The sequence below is a fragment of the Peromyscus eremicus genome, chromosome 4, assembly GCF_949786415.1.
Source record: "Peromyscus eremicus chromosome 4, PerEre_H2_v1, whole genome shotgun sequence".
NCBI lineage: Eukaryota > Metazoa > Chordata > Mammalia > Rodentia > Cricetidae > Peromyscus > Peromyscus eremicus.
The window spans coordinates 96,370,236-96,389,094 of record NC_081419.1 but is presented as its reverse complement, the minus strand read 5'-3'; the positions used below and the strand labels follow the sequence as shown (position 1 = coordinate 96,389,094).

The window sequence follows — 18,859 nt, the reverse complement described above, 5'->3', positions numbered from 1 at the left end:
TACTTTTAGTTCTCCAAACCTGGTTAAGACTGCGCTGCAATGCAATCAAGCATAGTTTCGAAAGAAATCTTTTCAGACGTGCTTTGGAAGGAAAAGCTATCTGCAGCCCTCCCTTATTTCTGACTTAATGTCTGTCTGTTTTCAAGGCTGAGTTTGCACCTATCCAAATCCCACTGAAAGGGCCAGTGTTCTAAAGACCACCCCACAGGCGCGGGTCGCAAACCTAGGAAGCTAACACAGGATTGTTTCACTCAGTGTCACTTTGGGTTCTGAGTCAGTGCACAGACCCGAATTTAAGCTCAAGACTGTCCTTGGCCTTTGCAAATTCAGGTTGCAAAAAAAATGGACTTCCGAACAGATAGAGGAACGGACCACATGGACGAGGCATCGGGCAGTCTCCCTGTGGGGCTTCGCGGCGCTCCCTTGAGCCAGTACCGGACGCACGAGCTAAAAAAGGGCAAGCCGGGGGGACGTGACCCGCGGGCGCTGAGGCCACCTGTTCCCGGCAGCCAATGGGTCGGGCCCGGGGCGCGGCTACAAAAGGACCGCGCGCGGCCGCAGGCTGGGAGCTGGCGCGAGGGCGGTGGCTGGGACCTTGTGCACGCGGAGCAGCCAGGACCAGGGCGATGCTGAGGGTGCGGTGTCTGCGCGGCGGCAGCCGAGGTGCCGAGGCGGTGCACTACATCGGTTCTCGGGTGCGTTCCTCCGCGGCCTCGGGACCTCTGCGCGACTCAGGGTGGGGACCCAGAGGGGGACTGGACTCCCCAGGAAGACCGTGGCGTGGTCTGGGTTCGGCGCCCCTTGAAGGCGTTTTTTCTGGGAAGATGCATGCGGGTGGATGGATGGAGTTGCTGGCTCCAGTTGTAACACGGATTCCCTGGGCTTACAGGGGAGTTGGAATGAGTCCATCCTGTTCCCCACCTGCCGCTCCGTCCTGCCCTCTGCTTCCCTGGTTTGTGCGCGCATGCCTGCAGACTCTCCCCTGCTCCTCAACAGGAATAGCTTTGGCAGATGAGATCTGCCAGCAGCTGGTTCCCGAACAGCTGTCACTCGCCGTCTTGCTGTGGGTCTCCACCCTTGGGTCCCTCCAGCCCCCTTCTGGAGGAATTTTAACAGTCTGATAGAGATTAGGGGGCGGGGTGAGGCTGGCGCAGGGGAGGGGGTGAGGGAATCTACCCGCTCTAGGTTATGTAGGCATGTATTTTTAAAAAGACGTTTTGACATGCTTAGATCACCTTTTAAGTTTAAATTCTGTGCCTGTCTGGATTGGTCCTTATGGTAGTTAGGGAACCATGGACCATCTGTAATTTGGTGCAGTTTCAACAGTTGGTCACTCTCCGACTTGAAATGCTAAAGAATGTGAAGTATATGTCAGAGACTAAAAAAAAAACTAGGTTGGAGCTGCTTATTCCGAAAGATAAGATCTTTTCAAATGATTCCATGTTATTTTCTGTGAAAAGAGTCTAATTTTAGTAACCTTCCAGACCAAGGAAGGAAGACTTCCTCCCCCCCCCCCCCCCCCCCCCCCCGTCGGACATGGCAAGGCACTTACTTAGGGAAGCGAATGACCTGTCTTTTGTGAAAGTTTCTGAAAGCTTGTTTGTATTATTCTGAAATGCAAATGGGGGATTTGGTAGCCAGGAACCAGATCTTCCCAGAGGTTTTAAAAAGTTACAGCTTTTAACATAAACAAAAGCAAAATCTATAATCAACAAAAAGCTGTGTGGCGTGTTTGTTTATTTTGTTACCCACAACCCCTCTATTAACTAACATCTTGGTGTCTCCTAAAGTAGATGTCTGTCTGTGTTCTCCTGGCTGCTCAGACTTTAACCCCACCTTGTTTGAGGTTTTTGTTTGTTTGTTTGTTTTTGTTTCTTAAGCTTGGAGGATCCTTGACAGGATGGGTGCAGCGAACTTTCCAGAGCACCCAGGCAGCTACAGCTTCCTCCCGGAATTCCTTTGCAGCTGAAGACAAGGCCACCGATCCTCTGCCCAAGAACTGCCCTGTCTCCTCTTACAACGAATGGGACCCTTTAGAGGAAGTGATAGTGGGCAGAGCAGAAAATGCCTGTGTCCCACCGTTCACGGTGGAAGTGAAGGTAAGCAAGGGTTTCTCAGCGGGTTCTCTCCTCAGCATCCGCAGCCTGATTCCGCTCCCGCCCTCTTCTGCATCGGCTTTCCCCTCAGTGGGGCAGGGGAGTCATTTTAAATAATTGTGCTTGATACTGCCAGTATTTGGTAATATTTACACATTGCTTCCTTCTTGAAACGCCCCTGGGAGTGGAGGAGAACTTTCCTGGGAGGCTGTTCTTTGGGTATTCCTCCATATTTCCCTTCACAACTTGTTAACCTGATGTTTCACTTTTCTCCTTCTGGCCTCCTTTCCTCCAGTCCAGACCCCTCCCCCATGCGCCACCCAGTCTAGGTCTACCCTGTGAACTCATGGTGGATACTGCCACTCGACACAGCTAGAGTTGAGGTTGCGGGACCTCTTTAAGCCAAAGTCTTCATTTCTTCCTTTTAATTTTTTTGGCAGTTTCGCTTAATCAGATCAAAACACCAGCCATCTTTGATTTCTCCTCCAGTCACATCCCCCACATGCAGCTTTTTGTCAGAAGGAGTCTTGCCCCACGCTTCAGTCTCTGCCCTAGGTCTGGAGTTCATCTACGCCTGGACTGTTACTGTTAGCTCCCAACTGCCTCCCCTTCACTGCCCTCTCCAGACCACATCCCAGCCACTACTGGAGAGACTTGTTCTGGAGCCAGATTCGATCATGTGACTCATTGTGCTCCCACAGTTCCTCTGCTTTACTAACACCCTCCTTCCATTACTGAGAAGACAGCCCTCACGGTATCAGGTTTCTCCACAAGCCGGTTCTTTGCACTCCAGGACTCCCATTTCACATGTTACCGCGTCTTAGTGGTGTGTGAGTCTGGCAAGTTGGCAGATATTTATTTCTATTGAAGTTGCTTTCTCCTCCCTGGAGATTTAGCAGACCTTAACAAACACACAAGGACCAATAAGAACCATGCCTTTACTCCCACCCAAGTGTCTCTCACTCATTTTCCTGTACCCACTTCTGCCACTATCTAGCTCTAAAGTGTCTTTCCCAATACCTTGCAAAGTCTTCTAGCAATAAATAACATCTTCCCTTTAAAAAATAAACTCCTAATATTCACTTGCAATATTCTTATGGCCAGGGTCCTTATGGGCTTGTGTTCAGATGAAGTGTTATATCAGGGTTCCTTCCATTTTGTAGGCAGTTCCTAAGATCTTGTTAATTGTGAATTATAAATACATCTCAAGTGTACGTGTGGTCTTCCTAAATACCTACATTTTTATCTGTCCTGCAGTGGGTAAGTAAGTCTATAACAGTGCCTGTATCACCAGAAATACATCGACATAAAGGAGCTTCATTTCTATTCGGAGAGATATGATGTATACCTTGATGCAGATTCTAAGTGTCTTGTGCCACCCAGCTGGCAAGGCAGTTGAAGTGCGAGGAATGCTAAGGGAAGAGCTGTGCCAAGCATTGGGTAGTTGTGAAGCATTCTGAAGGAAGTCGTTCTTGAGTGAGACCTGGCAGACACAGCAATGGTTTCTTCCTATTGTTCTGAATACACCTTTGGTTCTGATAACTGAAATTTGATAAGCAGATTAATTTATATGCTATCCTCACATTTTACAATAAATAAGACATAGTCTTTCAAAGTCTTTTTTTGAAAAGAAGTATCCCTACACGTTTTGATTGGGACAATTCAAATTCAGGTAATAGTTTATCATTTAATCTGTCTTTAAAATTATTGACCATTATACATTCATAAGATCTGACCTTAAATGTTTTCCATTTATAGGTGTGTGTGTGTGTGTGTGTGTGTGTGTGTGTGTGTGTATACATGCCTGTGCACGTACTTGTGGAGGCCAGAAGAGGGTGTCGGATCCCCTGGAGCTAAAGTTACAGGTAGTTCTAAGCTGCCAGACGTGGGTGCTGGGAACAGAGCTCAGGTTCTGTGGAAGAACAGCAAGTGCTCTTAACCTCCAAACCCTCCTTCCAGCCCCAATACCACGTGATCTTACGGAATCAGCATTCTCAGACATCATTTGAAGTGCCTTGTCACTTGACTTAGGACTTTAGACTCTGTAGCTTAGCGCACTTGTGGAACTAACACCACTGAAGTCCAAAGGCTGGCGTTGAATTAGTTATTTGATGGAAGTTGGAAACTAGCCTTGTCAGCTGCTTGACCTGCAAAATTCCTATGAAGTTTGCCAACAGGATTAAACTTGAAGGTATAAAATTTATATTGAAAAGCACAAAATATGGAGAGTACAAGTCATAGTTTTTTATGGACCCTGTTTGTCAGTTACAGCACAAGAGTATGCTGGGAGTACATAAACTGTAGATACCAGTAGCATTAGCCATATTGATTTCATTCATTTTTCTGGTTGCTCCTGTCTTATGTGATAGACTAAGCTAGGTATTAAGGGAGAAGAAAGTAAACAGAAGATATATACATCCTCTAGAAGGGAGGTAGAAAGACAGACAGATGAGTCTCATGAAGCCTAAGCTAGCCTTAAACTTGTTATGCATCCAAAGATGACCTTGAACTCCTGATCCCCCTGCCTCTAATGCTAGGGTGATATGTGCCACTAGACCCAGGAACACAGATAGATTACTTAAGAACAATAAGAGCCTGGCAGTAGTGGCACAGGCCTTTAATCCCAGCACTCTGGAGGCAGAGGCAGGCGGATCTCTGTGAGTTCAAGGCCAGCCTGATCTACAGAATGAGTTCCAGGACAGCCAGGGCTACACAGTGAAACCCTGTTTTGAAAGAGAGAAAGGGAGGGAGAGAGGGAGGGAGGGAAGAAGGAAGGAAGGAAGAAAGGAAGGAAGGAAGGAAGGAAGGAAGGAAGGAAGGAAGGAAGGAAGGAAATAATGACTGGGTTTGGTGGCACATGCCTGTGTTAGCACTCAGGACATTGACTCAGGAGGATCTTGAATTCAACACCAGCCTAGCCCACATAGCAAAACCTTGTTTCAAAAAGAAAAGAATGATAAATAATGTAGTAGAGTGTCTCTAGGTGAATAGAGTTTAAAATATTTTACAAGGCATACATGTTGGAATTTTTTTTTAAAAGAACAAGAAACATATCGGTCAGAAAGCACTATTTCAAAAACTTAATGGCTTTTTTTAAAACATAGTAAATAGATGTTTTTGTCTTAGTTTTAATGAGGCCATTGATAGAGGACTTCAAAAATATTATTAATTAAGGTTAAGTAATAAAAGTATATTGCCAGATTAACAAAATGTTTGTCTATTGGTATTTCTTGGAGGGTTTTCCAAAGAGGGTGTTTGAAAATTACTGTAGCAGACAGACTCTGCAGAGAGGGTTTGAGGATGTGGGGGCTATGAAGTTTCCAGGAATGCAGCTCCATCTCTGCCATAGCTTATTAAAGACATCCCATGCTACAGTAGAGTGCTCATTGTCTGGAAAATGCTTGGTAAATGATTGCTAACTCATTTACCAAGGTTATAAAGGAAGTGTAAACAACGTCTAAATCTTTCTTAGGAAATATAATTTGCCCTGATCATTTGGACTTTGCCCAACGTTTGCCAGATTATAACCTGCAGAAGCATTTGTTCAAATACAATTTTTCTCCCAGAAGAGTTGACTTAGTATTTCATATCAAAGCAAGGTTGGCTCTGAACAGATCCTCGACGCCAGATGCTTTGGCGTGCGTCTGGCAGGACGACCTGACCGTGTCTGCCATCACTCAGTGTTGAATTGTCAAAGGCTTCTTGTCCCTTAGCGGACTGTAGGAGATGTGCCTGGCATAAGAAGATGGGAGTGGTGAATGGATGGAGAGTAGTACCAGGATGTGTCAGAGAGGAAAATAAAGAGTCATTCTCCTCTGATTCTAGCTGCTCCTGATTAAATGCCTACGAGTAGAGGACCCCTTGTTGTTTGGTTTGCCCATAGTTTGTTTTTGTTGAGAGGGGATTAGCCATCAAAACATTCCAATGTTTCACGCTGATGATGTTTTTCCTGGGTTAGAAGCTGAGCTTGCTATTTGTTCATAGATCTTCAAAAGTCCAGTTCATCAGAACAGGGACTAGCAAACGTTTTTTCTGTAGAGAGGCAGACAGTAGATGATCCCAGCTTCGCAGGGAGCAGAAGTCTACTTGCAGCTTCTTGATTCTCAGCCCTGCCGCTGTAATGGGAAAGCCACCCCAGGCACCACGGCACAAAATTAGCGTGCTGAGTCCCCTTAAGTGTTTGTTTATAAAAATAAACAGCCTGGCTGGATTTGGCCTGGGGACCGTAGTTTACCAATAACTCAGCTTTCAGAGCGTAATTAGCTAACATCCGTCATGTCTTTGAAAGCTTTGTTTTTCAGCTTGTTCTGTGTCCTCCACCCTGGGTTCCAGACTGAGCAGAGGCTAGTTGCCATTCATATATTTACTGTTTATCAGATGAAGGTAAATGTGGAAGCAGAGAAGTAAGCCTAGGGGAAAGTGTCTTTGACATAGACATATCATCCAGTCCTGATAGGCAAAACTATTAGAAACACCAAGTGTGGTGGCGCACAACTTTACACTCCACACCTGGCAGAGGCAAGCAGATCTCTGTGAGATCAAGGCCAGCCTGGTCTCCATAGTGAATTCCAGGCCAGTCAGGGCTGTATGAGAGACCCTGTCTCAAAACAAACAAAAACAAAAAGCCTTTAAGAACAAGGACCATAATAAGTAATCCTATTGTTAGAAGGTTTTATACATCAAGGTGAAAATGTTCAAACTTATAGAACACAGTAGCCAAGCCACTGACTCTATCTGGAACACTGTCCAGTCAGAGGACTGAAGTTCTTGTCCTGTTTAATCAGGTAGGAGGTGAGTACACAACCTCTCTGAACCTGGTCCTTGCATGTGAAAAGGCCATGTGTTTGAGCACCTTGTCTCTTGGGTAGGGTTGCCAAGTGCTATGGATATCTAGCTAAACTAAGCGTATTCCAATGCACTGGAGGCTTTAATCCATCTTTGCCCCTTCTTTTTAATACTTACTACTATCTACGAATGTCAGATTTGAGGTAGAAACCTTATGTAGAAGACATGATTAGAACCAGTAGTTGATTGTCAACCAGTGATACAAAAAAAAAATAACCTTGAAAACAATTATCTGTGTTGAATGTGTTTTTCAACTAAAAATGTTAAAATATTGCATGACTTTGCCAGTGTTGAGAAGTTCTAAGAGTTTTTTCCAGGGTCTGGATTCTCTGCTTCATCTGTCTGGGTATTTGGAATATACAGCATGCACATGACCAGTGTATTTCTTTAAACTGACTGATAACTTAGACGCATGCCAAACAATCTTAACATAGACTCTTTCAATTTTTATGTTTTGCTCCTCACCTTTGGAAAGTGTTTACACACTTAGCTTCTGGAATAGTGAAACTCTGTGAACTTGCATTCCAGATTACCTTTCTTTCAAAGGGGCCCAAAATGATGTGAGATTGAATTCAAGAGAGGTGCAGGGTGTTAGGTGTGAGACACACCGACAGACTAGCTCCAAAGCCTGGATTGTACCACTGCACAGTTTTGTTAAATGCAAATTCGGTCCAGTGGGAAAGTGAGCCATGCGTGTTAAGACATGTAAAACATTTGAGAACATAATCTTCACACAGTTAAAAATATCTTTTTTATCCCACAAAAACTTCTTGAAGTGCAGCTTTCCTGTAAGAACTTGGGAGTTTGTGGATAGTTCAGGGTCTTGGCTTAGTGTAGGAGTTTTTATCCTTTGTTTTGTTTGTCTTCTCGTTCCATCTCACTGAGACTCTCTAACAGGGGTGTCTGTGTGCTGTTTTGTCTGTGAAGCATGGCCAGGAAGATTCCAAGCCTGTATTGGGAACCCACAAGCTGTTAGGGGTTGGGCATGAGATCTGAGGCGGAAGGATCAAAGACCTCAAGATAATTTAGGGCTGGAGAAAGATGCTCAGTGGTTAAGAGTACTTCCTGCTCTTCCAGAGGACCCTGATTTAGTTCCAACACCAATGTCTGGCACAGCTCATAACTGACTATAACTCCAGCTCCAGGAAATTCATTACGTGTGTGTGTGTGTGTGTGTGTGTGTGTGTGTGTGTGTGTGTGTGTGTGTATAACAAGTGATTTAGAGATCTTCATTCAACAAATCCTGGGTGTCTGTGTAGAGGCTGGTGTGCTAGGTTCTGGGGATGAGCTCTGAACAAGATCTGTTTGCAGTCTGGGTCTGGGTCCCTCTCACAATGTACAAATAGCTGTTCACAGCTTATTAACCTACCTTGAGCTGCATTATTCTCCTGTAATGCTTTCATTTACTTCCTTCTGCTTCTAGGCTAACACCTATGAAAAGTACTGGCCATTTTACCAGAAAAATGGAGGTCTTTATTTTCCCAAAGATCATTTGAAAAAGGCTGTGGCTGAAGTTGAAGAAATGTGCAATATTTTAAAAATGGAAGGCGTGACGGTGAGGCGACCTGATCCCATTGACTGGTCACTGAAGTATAAGACTCCTGATTTTGAGTCTACAGGTAACTGCCGTCAGGAGAGTAATCTTGAGAGCCTTGGTTCTCGATTTCCTTCTTGGATATGTAAGGAAAACGCTCTTAGAATTTCTTAAGAATCCTGTTTTACTTGCTAATCCTTCCAAACTGTAGAGATTATTGAGGAAGTGTCTGTTTCATTTTGATATGGTTGAAGTGTCCATATTCTAAACATTATAGACATTTTACATAAGAACCGTGAACTGTCCTTAGTTTTCCTTAATGATGGAAATTAGAAGGGAAAGGGGCTGGAGAGACGGCTCAGCAGTTCAGAGCCAGCACGCCTCCTGCAGAGCACCTGGGAGTCCAGCGTTCCCAGCACCCACATCAGGCTGCTCATGATAGCTTGTAACTCCCGCCCCAGGGGATCTGGCACCCTCTTCTGGTGCGCACACTCCCACACAGACACATATACTCACGTTTCAATTTTTTTAGGGGGAGAATGGAAACATTCCCTTTTCTAAACTGCCATTACTTCACAACTGCTCTTGTGTTTGGGTTCTAGAATTTGTTTTTCAGAATGATCTTAGCCTAGTTCTTACCATGTGATACTGTCCATTACGAGCTCTGCTTCTGTATCTTTAAAAAAAAAAAAAAAAAGGAACCTACAAGTGAGTAGAGAAGGCTTGATGGTTCAAAATCTCTCTCACTTTTTCCTTTCCATTTTTGCTTGATATCAGCACCCAACAGGGAATTCTTGTCAACAATCTGTTCTGGTGTGTATCATTCCTTTTGCCCTGTTTTATATAATTATGTAGACAAACAGGTTTTTAGTAAACTTTTTCTACGAATAGGTGATGTTACACATACTCTAATGTCTTGGAAATTTGCATCACTGAGGTGGCCGTGGAACTTTTGGTCCGATAGGTTTATACAGTGCAATGCCCCGAGACATCCTGATGGTTGTGGGAAATGAGATTATTGAGGCTCCAATGGCATGGCGCTCACGCTTCTTTGAGTACCGAGCATACAGGTCACTTATCAAAGACTACTTCCACCGTGGCGCCAAGTGGACAACGGCACCCAAGCCCACCATGGCTGATGAACTGTACGACAAGGTAGGTCCCCAGGCATAGACTGGCTTCTTAGTGACATCAAAATAATCCACAAAGGGTAAGAAAGGAATTCGCTGATACTTTGCATATATTATGCATTTCCACTTAAAAAGTTATTATGTTTAGATGAAACTAGGAGTAACAACAACAATAATAGCTAACATTTGCTGCTTACACTGCACTGAGTCTGGGCTCAGGACATATCATCAATCATCTTTATTCTTATATAAAGACTCTAGAAAGAGCCAGTGATGGTGGCCCATGCCTTTAATCTCAGCACTGGAGAGGCAGAGGCAGGTGGATCTCTGAGTTCAAGGGCAGCCTGGTCTACAAAGTGAGTTCCAGGACAGCCAGGACTGTTACACAGAGAAACTCTGTCTTGAAACAAAACAAAACAAAATAACTGTAGAGGGGAGTGATATCATGGTATCGTTCAATCACAGGGAGCAAAACTTGTCCTAAGGACACATTGCTATTCACTGCTGGAGCCACAGCTCTTTAGGCTGAAGTCTTTCTCTTGTTCCAGCAGAAGAACCTGGTGTCTAGGCCAGCTTCACAGTGAGGTGAAATGGGTAGCCATTTCCTGCCTGCAGGTCCTGCATCCATGAACTCAATCAACTGTAAATCAATACTGTTTTTGAAAATTGTCCTGTCTTGTCATTCAACAACAATATGGCATAATGATTTTTCATAGAACATCTGGGTTGGACTGAGGATTAAAATTAACCTAGAGATGTTTTCAAGGATGCAGGAGACATGCATAACTCCTGTGCAAACACTGTGCAAGCTTATGCAGTGGACTTGAACATCCGTAGATTTTAGTATTTATGGAGTACTAGAACCAATCCCCCCACAAATACAAGGGATATATGTCCTTATTAAGATAACTATTACTCATAGAAAAATCACTTATAGAAATAATTTTTAAATGAAAAACTATTCTAGGGATTTAAAGGCAGAAATGAAAAATAAGTCAGTCCAGCACATCCAAAAGTGGCAGGGAGAAACAGCATTATCTCATTTGAGGGTATGAATTGGGCTCAGGACCAAATTCCTTCTCTAAAGGAGAAGGGTGACTTCACCCCACAGCTTTCCGTATTGTAACTAGCTACACACATGTGTATGTATTGTATTCAGAATCAGTTGCCACCCTGTACCACTTGTTTCTAAGTGTCAGGAAGTTACTCTCATGCCTAGATTTCCATTTTGTTCCTGTGCTGGTGGTTTTGTTGTTTTGATTTGCTTATATTACTTTTCTGTTTGCTATGACAAGGTACTTGAGGGAAAGAATCTAAGTGAGAAAGGACTTAGTTTAGCTCATCGTTTGGATTTCATTGGCTGGCCGCACCCAAATGCTTTGGCTGAACAGTGTGTTGACAGAAGCATGCAAGAGTTGTTTTGACTACTTGGCAGACCAAAAAGAGAAAGGGGATACAGAAAGAGACCAGAGCAAGATAGAGCCCCTAAGGACACACCCCCAGTGACCCACCTTCTCCCAGCTAGGCCCCCACCTCCTAACTTTCACCATCTCTCAGTAATGCAATCCGATGACCCCACCAAGGCATTAATCCATTGATTAGGCTAGAGCCCTTCATAACCTTTTTTTTTTTTTTTTCTGGAAATAACAAAGGGATATGCTTCACTAATCCCTTAGGCTTTCCTTCATCCAATCAGTTTGGCAGTCAGAATTGATCATCACAGACCGACATCTTTTCTATGGGTGTTTCAATCTAGAGTTGAATTGTCGTATTTTGGGAAGTGATGGTATCTGACTAATTTTTAAAATCATGTATATCCTTGTAAATAAGTTCCTTAATAAATAAATGCATTGTGTGTGTTCATTCTGTTCCAACTAGGATTATCCCATCCATTCTGTGGAAGACAGACACAAATTGGCCTCTCAGGGAAAGTTTGTGACGACTGAGTTCGAGCCATGCTTTGATGCTGCTGACTTCATTCGAGCTGGAAGAGATATTTTTGCACAGAGAAGCCAGGTTGCTAACAGCTGGCTCTGGAGGCCCACACTACATACCTTATTGCACTCTTTATTCCTAAATCTAAAATTTTAAAATCCTACATACTTTTCATTTTCCAAACTTAGAATGGAATATTTTTTAAGATTGTTTTTATTTTCAGGTTACAAACTACCTGGGCATCGAGTGGATGCGTAGACATCTTGCTCCAGACTACAGAGTACATACCATCTCTTTCAAAGACCCCAACCCAATGCATATTGACGCCACCTTCAACATCATTGGACCTGGTCTTGTGCTCTCCAACCCTGACAGACCATGTCATCAGGTAGGAGAGTTCCTAAGACACCACAAAACCTAGCAAGCCTAGCATCTGTATTTTAAACACTAGAACCTTGGCACCTTAAGTATTTCCATGATTCCCAGTGGTTCTAAATGACAACTTTAGCAATGATCAGTGGCATGATTATCCAACACTGAGTTGCTTATGTATTTACAAGATTCTCAGTGTGTGGAAATCTACACCGTCATTGTGATGGTTAGTATAGTGTCATCAGACTTTGATTCTAGCTGTTTGCGGTTGTCAATGCATCAAATTTGAGTGTCTGACTGCATTATCATTCAACTGTGATTTTTTTACCATTTTCAACAGAATTATAAGCAAGTGACTTTGGTGTGGCCAGAGCAATGCCACTGAGCAGTAGGTATCTTCCCCCTCGAGTGGGTCAGACTCCCTTCAGCCTGCCCACTTGGGGAGGAGCAATCTGCCAAGTTGGCCCTGCTCTCTACCTACCACTCACAGCCTCTTGTCTTCTACCTGCTGCCTCTCGGTCCAGCTGGGAATTGAGTTATTTGCAAGGCTGCTGGACCCCTTTTTAAAAATACTTTCATACCATGCACAGCTCGTTTCTAGCCCTTATTTTCATACCCAATGACCAAGATGATCCAGATAATAGAGTGTGTTGATATATTGAGGGTGTGGTTGTATGTGGAGATGGCTGACTTGTAATGGATATCCAGTGGCAACTGTGGTGCTTTGAGACTACATCCCTGACATTTGTCCTTATTCATGGCCCTGCAAAATGATGGGACTGTGGAGCAGATAGGCTGTCAGATTGGCGTTATCACAATGTTTGTTTTCACAACTAAACCGGAGATATTTAAATTTTCTTTAATGAGAATGTCTTGGGAAAGTATCTTTGGTATTTTAAATTTTGAAACCTGAAAAGCTTTAATAGTTCTGTTGCTTTCTAATGTCACTGGAAGGAACACACACACACACACACACACACACACACACACACACACACACAATTAAATTTGTTCTTTGACAACTTCAGACATACAATGCATTCTCTCTTCAATCCTCCCATCCCTCTCAACCCAGTCCCTTTCTATATTCATGACTTTTGGGTGGGTTTTGTGACCCATTTAGTTTGGCCAGGGCCATCTGTGTGACAGCTGGATTGAGATTATCCACTGGAGCCCAGAAGGATCACCACTGGATACAAAGTGAAGGCAATGAATGACTCTATCAGTAGCCAACCGTTCACTGGGGAAGGGTAGGACCCCTGAGTCCCTCCTCCATCCATGTGTCACTGTCAACAGCCCATTCTTGTACAGACCCAGTACAGGTATCCATGGCTATTTAAAACTAAAAAAAAAAAATGTGATTTATTTGTTTTTATTCTTATGTGCATTGGTGTTTTGCCTGCATGTATGTCTGTTGGATCCCCTAGAAATGGAGTTATAGACAGTTGTGAGTTGCCATGTGGATGCTGGGAATTGAACCTGGGTCCTCTGGAAAAGCAGCCAATGCTCTTAACCTCTGAGCCATCTCTCCAGCCCCCTAAATCATCAACTTTAAAATTTTTTTGTGTCCTTGTTTTGTAAATGGAGATGGCTTGCCAAAAGAGCTGTTAATGATAGAGAGCTGAGTGTCATAGCGCATGCCTATAGTCCTAACTACTTGTGATGCTGAGGCAAGTGGATTGTAAGGCCAAAGCCAGCCTGGGCTACATGGCAGATCCCATCTTTAAAAACAAAACCACAACGACTGCCAGAAACCTAATGGCAGATGTGGATTTAAGTCTGTTGGGTTGCTTGATCTTACAGATTGATCTTTTCAAGAAAGCGGGATGGACCATCGTTACTCCTCCATCACCTGTCATCCCCGATGGTATGTCGACGTTTACGTCCCTTGTCACCAATCTTCACCTGTAGAGAAAGCCAACTTTGGTCAAACTAGAGATGGCATTTCCCCGCTGAGCAGTAAAGTGACAGCTGATTCTAGAGTAAGATCAGGACAAATGTTTGTGAGTTTTTCTTCTTGCATAGAAAACGAAAATGAGAAGACAGAATTTAAAATATCATATAAAGCAAAATACAACTTTCAAAATAAGACAGGATGAATTCCAAATGTCTGATGAATGTGCATTGATTTGTAAGATTTGTAGATACGTTATTCTACAATTAAAATGAGTTCTCAGAACTGGGGATGTGGTTCAGTGGTAGAGCGCTTGCCTGACTTGTTAAAACCCTGGGTTTGATCCCCAGTAGTAGAAAAACTAACTAAAAACACAAACAGCTTGGATCGGGGTGGAACAGGCCAGTAAAGCTATCACAGAGAAGGCTGAGGCAGGAGGACTCCAAGTTCAATGTCATTTTCTGTTGTAGAGAAAACTTGTCAGAAAGAGAAGGGGAACATAAGATAATAAAACGAGCTCTCATATGGTAACTAAAGCAGGAAGGGGACCGAGCTGTCACTTTAGTGTCCTTCCCTTGTAAATCTTTGCTCTAGACAAAAAAAAAAGGGGGGGGGATCAGACATGCATGCTTTGACCGTTGATGCTATTTTCAGATCATCCCCTCTGGATGTCATCCAAATGGCTTTCCATGAACGTCTTAATGCTAGATGAGAAGCGTGTTATGGTAGACGCCAATGAAGTCCCAATTCAAAAGATGTTTGAGAAGCTGGGTATGTATGATAAATGCAATACCACCTTGTCAGGTGTAAATGCTCACCACTAACGGAAGCAAAGACATGCATAGTCTAACATATGGTTTATTTAATTCAATTTCTGTTCCCTTAAGGTACCAAATTATTACCTTATAATTGGCTAGTGATTTCGTTTCTTATAAGCATAGCCTTGTGAGTTCCTGGAACATCTCTTGGCAATAGTTAATCATCTTCTGTAAGTCGGCCAGTGTCCTGGTGCCCATGTGTGCACAGTCAACCATATTCAGAGAAGTAGCTTTGCCCTTCTACAAAGAAGAAATTACTGAAGGTCCTTTAGAAGTAATTTAATGGTAATCTCATGTTTCAGAGGGCTTATAAGGACACAACTGGAAAAGTGGCATGTATATGCATTAAGAACAATTATTAACATGGATAGATCCTGATCCCACTGCCAGGGTTCCCTCAAACAGACCAAGCTACACAACTGTCTTCCATATGCAGAGGGTCTAGTCTTGTCCCATGCAGGTTCCACAGCTGTCAGTCTAAAGTTCGTGAGTTCCTATGAGCTTGGCTCAGTTGTCTCTGTAGATTTCCCCATCATGATCTTGACCCCGCCCCCTTGCTCATGTAATCCCTCTTCCCTCTCTTCGACTGGACTCTCAGAGCTTGGCCTGGTGTTGTGGATCTCTGCATCTGCTTCCATCGGTTACTGGATGAAGGCTCTATGATGACAGTTAGGGTATTCACTAATCTAATTACCAGGTTAGGCCAGTTCAGGCACCCTCTCCTCTACTGCTAGTAGTCTAATCTGGGATCATCATCCCTGGTGCATGAGCTGGCTTTCTGGAGCCCATTACCTATGGTCAGACACCTTGTTCACCCTTGATGCAGGGGGGAGGGGCTTGGACCTGCCTCAACTGAATGTACCAGGCTTTGCTGACTATTCATGGGAGGCCTTACCCTTTTGGAAGAAGGGATAGGGGGTCAGATCAGGGGGGAGAGGTGGGAGGGCAGGAGTAGAGATGAGAAGGGGATCTGTGGTTGATATGTAAAATGAATTTTAAAATTTTTAATTAAAAAAAACAGTTAACATAATAAAGGATGCCAGCCAGTCATTCAACTCTTAAAGAGTAGGATTAATTTTTACTTGGGGCCAAGTTTTCCTATCCCGACATTTAAGTTTTAGACCAGGATTCTAATACTGTTGAGAAAAACACTGAAAGAAAGGATTTCATGTGAGTCACAGGGTACAGATTATGTGTGAGCCGTTCTTAACACATTTGACGTATCTTCATTGTGAATTCGGTAAGAGCTAGGCAACTTACTTGTTAAAATTAGCTTGTTAAAATTTTGTTCTACATTTCAGATATACTCCATAGAGGACTCTTCTCTTATTTGCCGCATCCATCCTTAATGTAGAATTGGTTTTAAAAAGATAGCTTGACAGTTTTGAACTGAGCAGAATCCGGTGATTGGACCCATAATGCCAAGCCACTTTTTCCTTGGCCTTCATTGAGTAACAAAATTACTTGGGTTCAGCTTTTTCATCTGTTATGATTTTGTTGTTTCTCAAACTTAAACTAATGGAAAGCACCAAATAATCTGATTTGATAGTTTTGGTTTTGTAGTTAAAGTCTTTTTAGACATGGAGAACTTATATATCAAATAGCTACAATTCCCTTCAATTGAGGATGAGTATGCCTGTTGCTAGAGTTTTCCTGCCTGACCCACACTCAGGACAAATCTCTCTCACCTGCCAGTCCCACAGCCACTCAGACCCAACCAAGTAAACACAGAGACTTATATTGGTTACAAACTGTATGGCCGTGGCAGGCTTCTTGCTAACTGTTCTTACAGCTTAAATTAATCCATTTCCATTAATCTATACCTTGCCACATGGCTCGTGGCTTACTGGCATCTTCACATGCTGTTTGTCATCGTGGCGGCTGGCAGTCTCCCTGACTCAGCCTTCCACTTCCCAGCTTTATTCTCCTCCTTGTCCCGCCTATACTTCCTGCCTAGCCAACGGCCAATCAGTGTTTTATTGACCAATCAGCAACACATTTGCCATACAGAACATCCCACAGCATATGCCATGACCAGACAGGACATGGATGCTTCTTATCCCACATCTGCTTTCTGTTTCTGTTCAAACCCATCTTAGTCTTCAAAGCCCCACATAGGAGTACCTCAGGGGAGTCTTTCTCTTGCCTCCTTGTTTTCACCATACGGTGAACCCTGTAGTGACTCTGCAGCTCATCTGCCCCCTCAAACGAAGGAGGAAAAAGAACAGATTACTGTGTCTAATGTAACATATTCTTTCTGAGTGCTGTTAATTAAGTAGCCCATTCACAGTGTAGACGTGTCCTTACAAATGGTGCCAAATGAAGCCAATTGTCTCATCAGCTCTGAAACCTGAATAATCATACGACCTAGATAGTAAACTACAGCTCTGGTGCATTTTTTTCCTTGAGGTGGTCTAGCACAGTTAATCTGTAAAAGATGAACGCATCCTTATTGTGCTTATGTAGAATTAACTTTTTAGTACTTAATTTTAGTACTAGGTATATCTGTTCATCCAGGTTATTGATTTGTGAACAGTCAATAGAACAAAACTTGAGTCTGTAGACTTTTTTTGTTGAAGATGTTATATCAGTAATGGGCTAGGTTAGATGAAATATAGTCTATGAAAACAAAATTAAAAAAGGAAAGACCATTGCAGACTGGATAGACCTGAGGGATTTGAACCTCTGTGTTCCTCCAAGTGTTTGGACTTACTCCCTGCTGGGATGTCTTCATGTTAGTCTGTCTAACGGACCTGTCTTTTTCTCTCAATGCAGGTATCAGTACCATCAAGGTTAACATTCGAAACGCCAATTCCCTGGGGGGAGGCTTCCACTGCTGGACCTGTGATGTCCGGCGCCGAGGCACCCTTCAGTCCTACTTCGACTGAGCAGGCATGGCCTCAGATATACCTAAGAAGCGCAGCAGCAAGGCCCATTCTCTCGCTTTAATAAATGCATGAACTGTAGTGCTTTGAACAATCACGTCTTTAACAGGGGTCCCAGGCCTGGGTTACTTTTCTTTGACATAAGGAAGATGACTCTTACTAGGTTTTACTTTCTTCTCCTACAGTTCTTTACTGTTTGGCTTCAAGTATAAAAGCTTAGTAAATGTATCCCAAGGCAAAAATTAGTCACTTGAGTAACTTGGCCGCTAATATTTAACCATCTACCTCTGTTTTTAATTTTCTTTCCGAAAGGCAGCTTGAAATGTTGGTCCTAATGTTATTTTTCACTCTTTTTGGTGAACTTGTGAATGTTTGTATCAGGTTTTTTTTTTTTTTTTTTTTTCCTAAATGAGACAAAGACTTAGGGGGAAAATTACCCACAGATCCTAAGTAGAATCAGATATTCGTCTTTTTGTCTAAAAATCAAATTTGGGTAGTTTTTTAAAATTTGTTTTTAAATAACCTAGACTATGCAAACACTGAGAAAGTGAAGTGAATTTTCCATGAACGCTTTTAACATTCTCGTGCCGACATTTGGCCCTAAAATCTCATCCTGTAGCTTACCTCATCTCAAGTGGGTTATTCTTGTCTTCTTCCTTCCTTTCCAAAAATTTATAGAAATGCTTAGTATAACAGGGTATAACTCGTAGTTCCTATCCCTAAATGTTGATGTTCTATATCTAACAGGTATTATGGCATCTTTGGTAATCTAAGACTTGTTTACATATGTGCAAATTGTTTAAAGCATAGAGTTTTAAAGCATTTTTTAAAAACTAATACAGGTAAAAAAAAAACATGTGACATGAAGTCATTTTAATGTTGGATATTGTATATGTATTTTTATTCTAATAAACTTTTTGTTCCAGATTGGATTTTATTAGAGTTTGACCTTAGTCTCACGACTTTAATGTGAGTTACAAGAGTGTAGCTGTTGGATAAGAGGTCTTTGTGGGGGGGGGGTGTATGCTGTGTGGATAACTGGGGAGGATGTGTATGCTGTGTGGATAACTGGGGGGGTGTATGCTGTGTGGATAACTGGGGGGGATGTGTATGCTGTGTGGATAACTGGGGGGATGTGTATGCTGTGTGGATAACTGGAGGGGGGATGTGTATGCTGTGTGGATTACTAGGGGGTGGGATGTGTGTTCTGTGTGGATAACTGTTAGGAAGGATATGTGAATGTGGGGGGGGGAGGTCAGAGGTCAACCTCAGGTGTCATTCTTCAGGTGTGATTGTTGAAACAGGGTCTCTTTTTACACTGGCCTGGAGCTCACTAAGTATACTAGTTGA

The 18,859-nt window shown here is 43.0% G+C and overlaps 1 protein-coding gene across 1 annotated transcript; it reads left to right on the top strand.

The window, feature by feature from the left end:
- Positions 1-561: 561 nt before the first annotated feature.
- Positions 562-18,436, top strand: Gatm (glycine amidinotransferase). The gene is made up of 9 exons (XM_059261283.1): positions 562-695; positions 1,881-2,099; positions 8,365-8,560; positions 9,440-9,630; positions 11,484-11,621; positions 11,764-11,928; positions 13,716-13,779; positions 14,461-14,577; positions 17,400-18,436. The coding sequence occupies exons 1-9, from the start codon at positions 627-629 to the stop codon at positions 17,510-17,512; spliced, it is 1,272 nt and encodes a 423-aa protein (XP_059117266.1). The 5' UTR covers positions 562-626; the 3' UTR covers positions 17,513-18,436.
- The last annotated feature ends 423 nt before the right edge of the window (positions 18,437-18,859 follow it).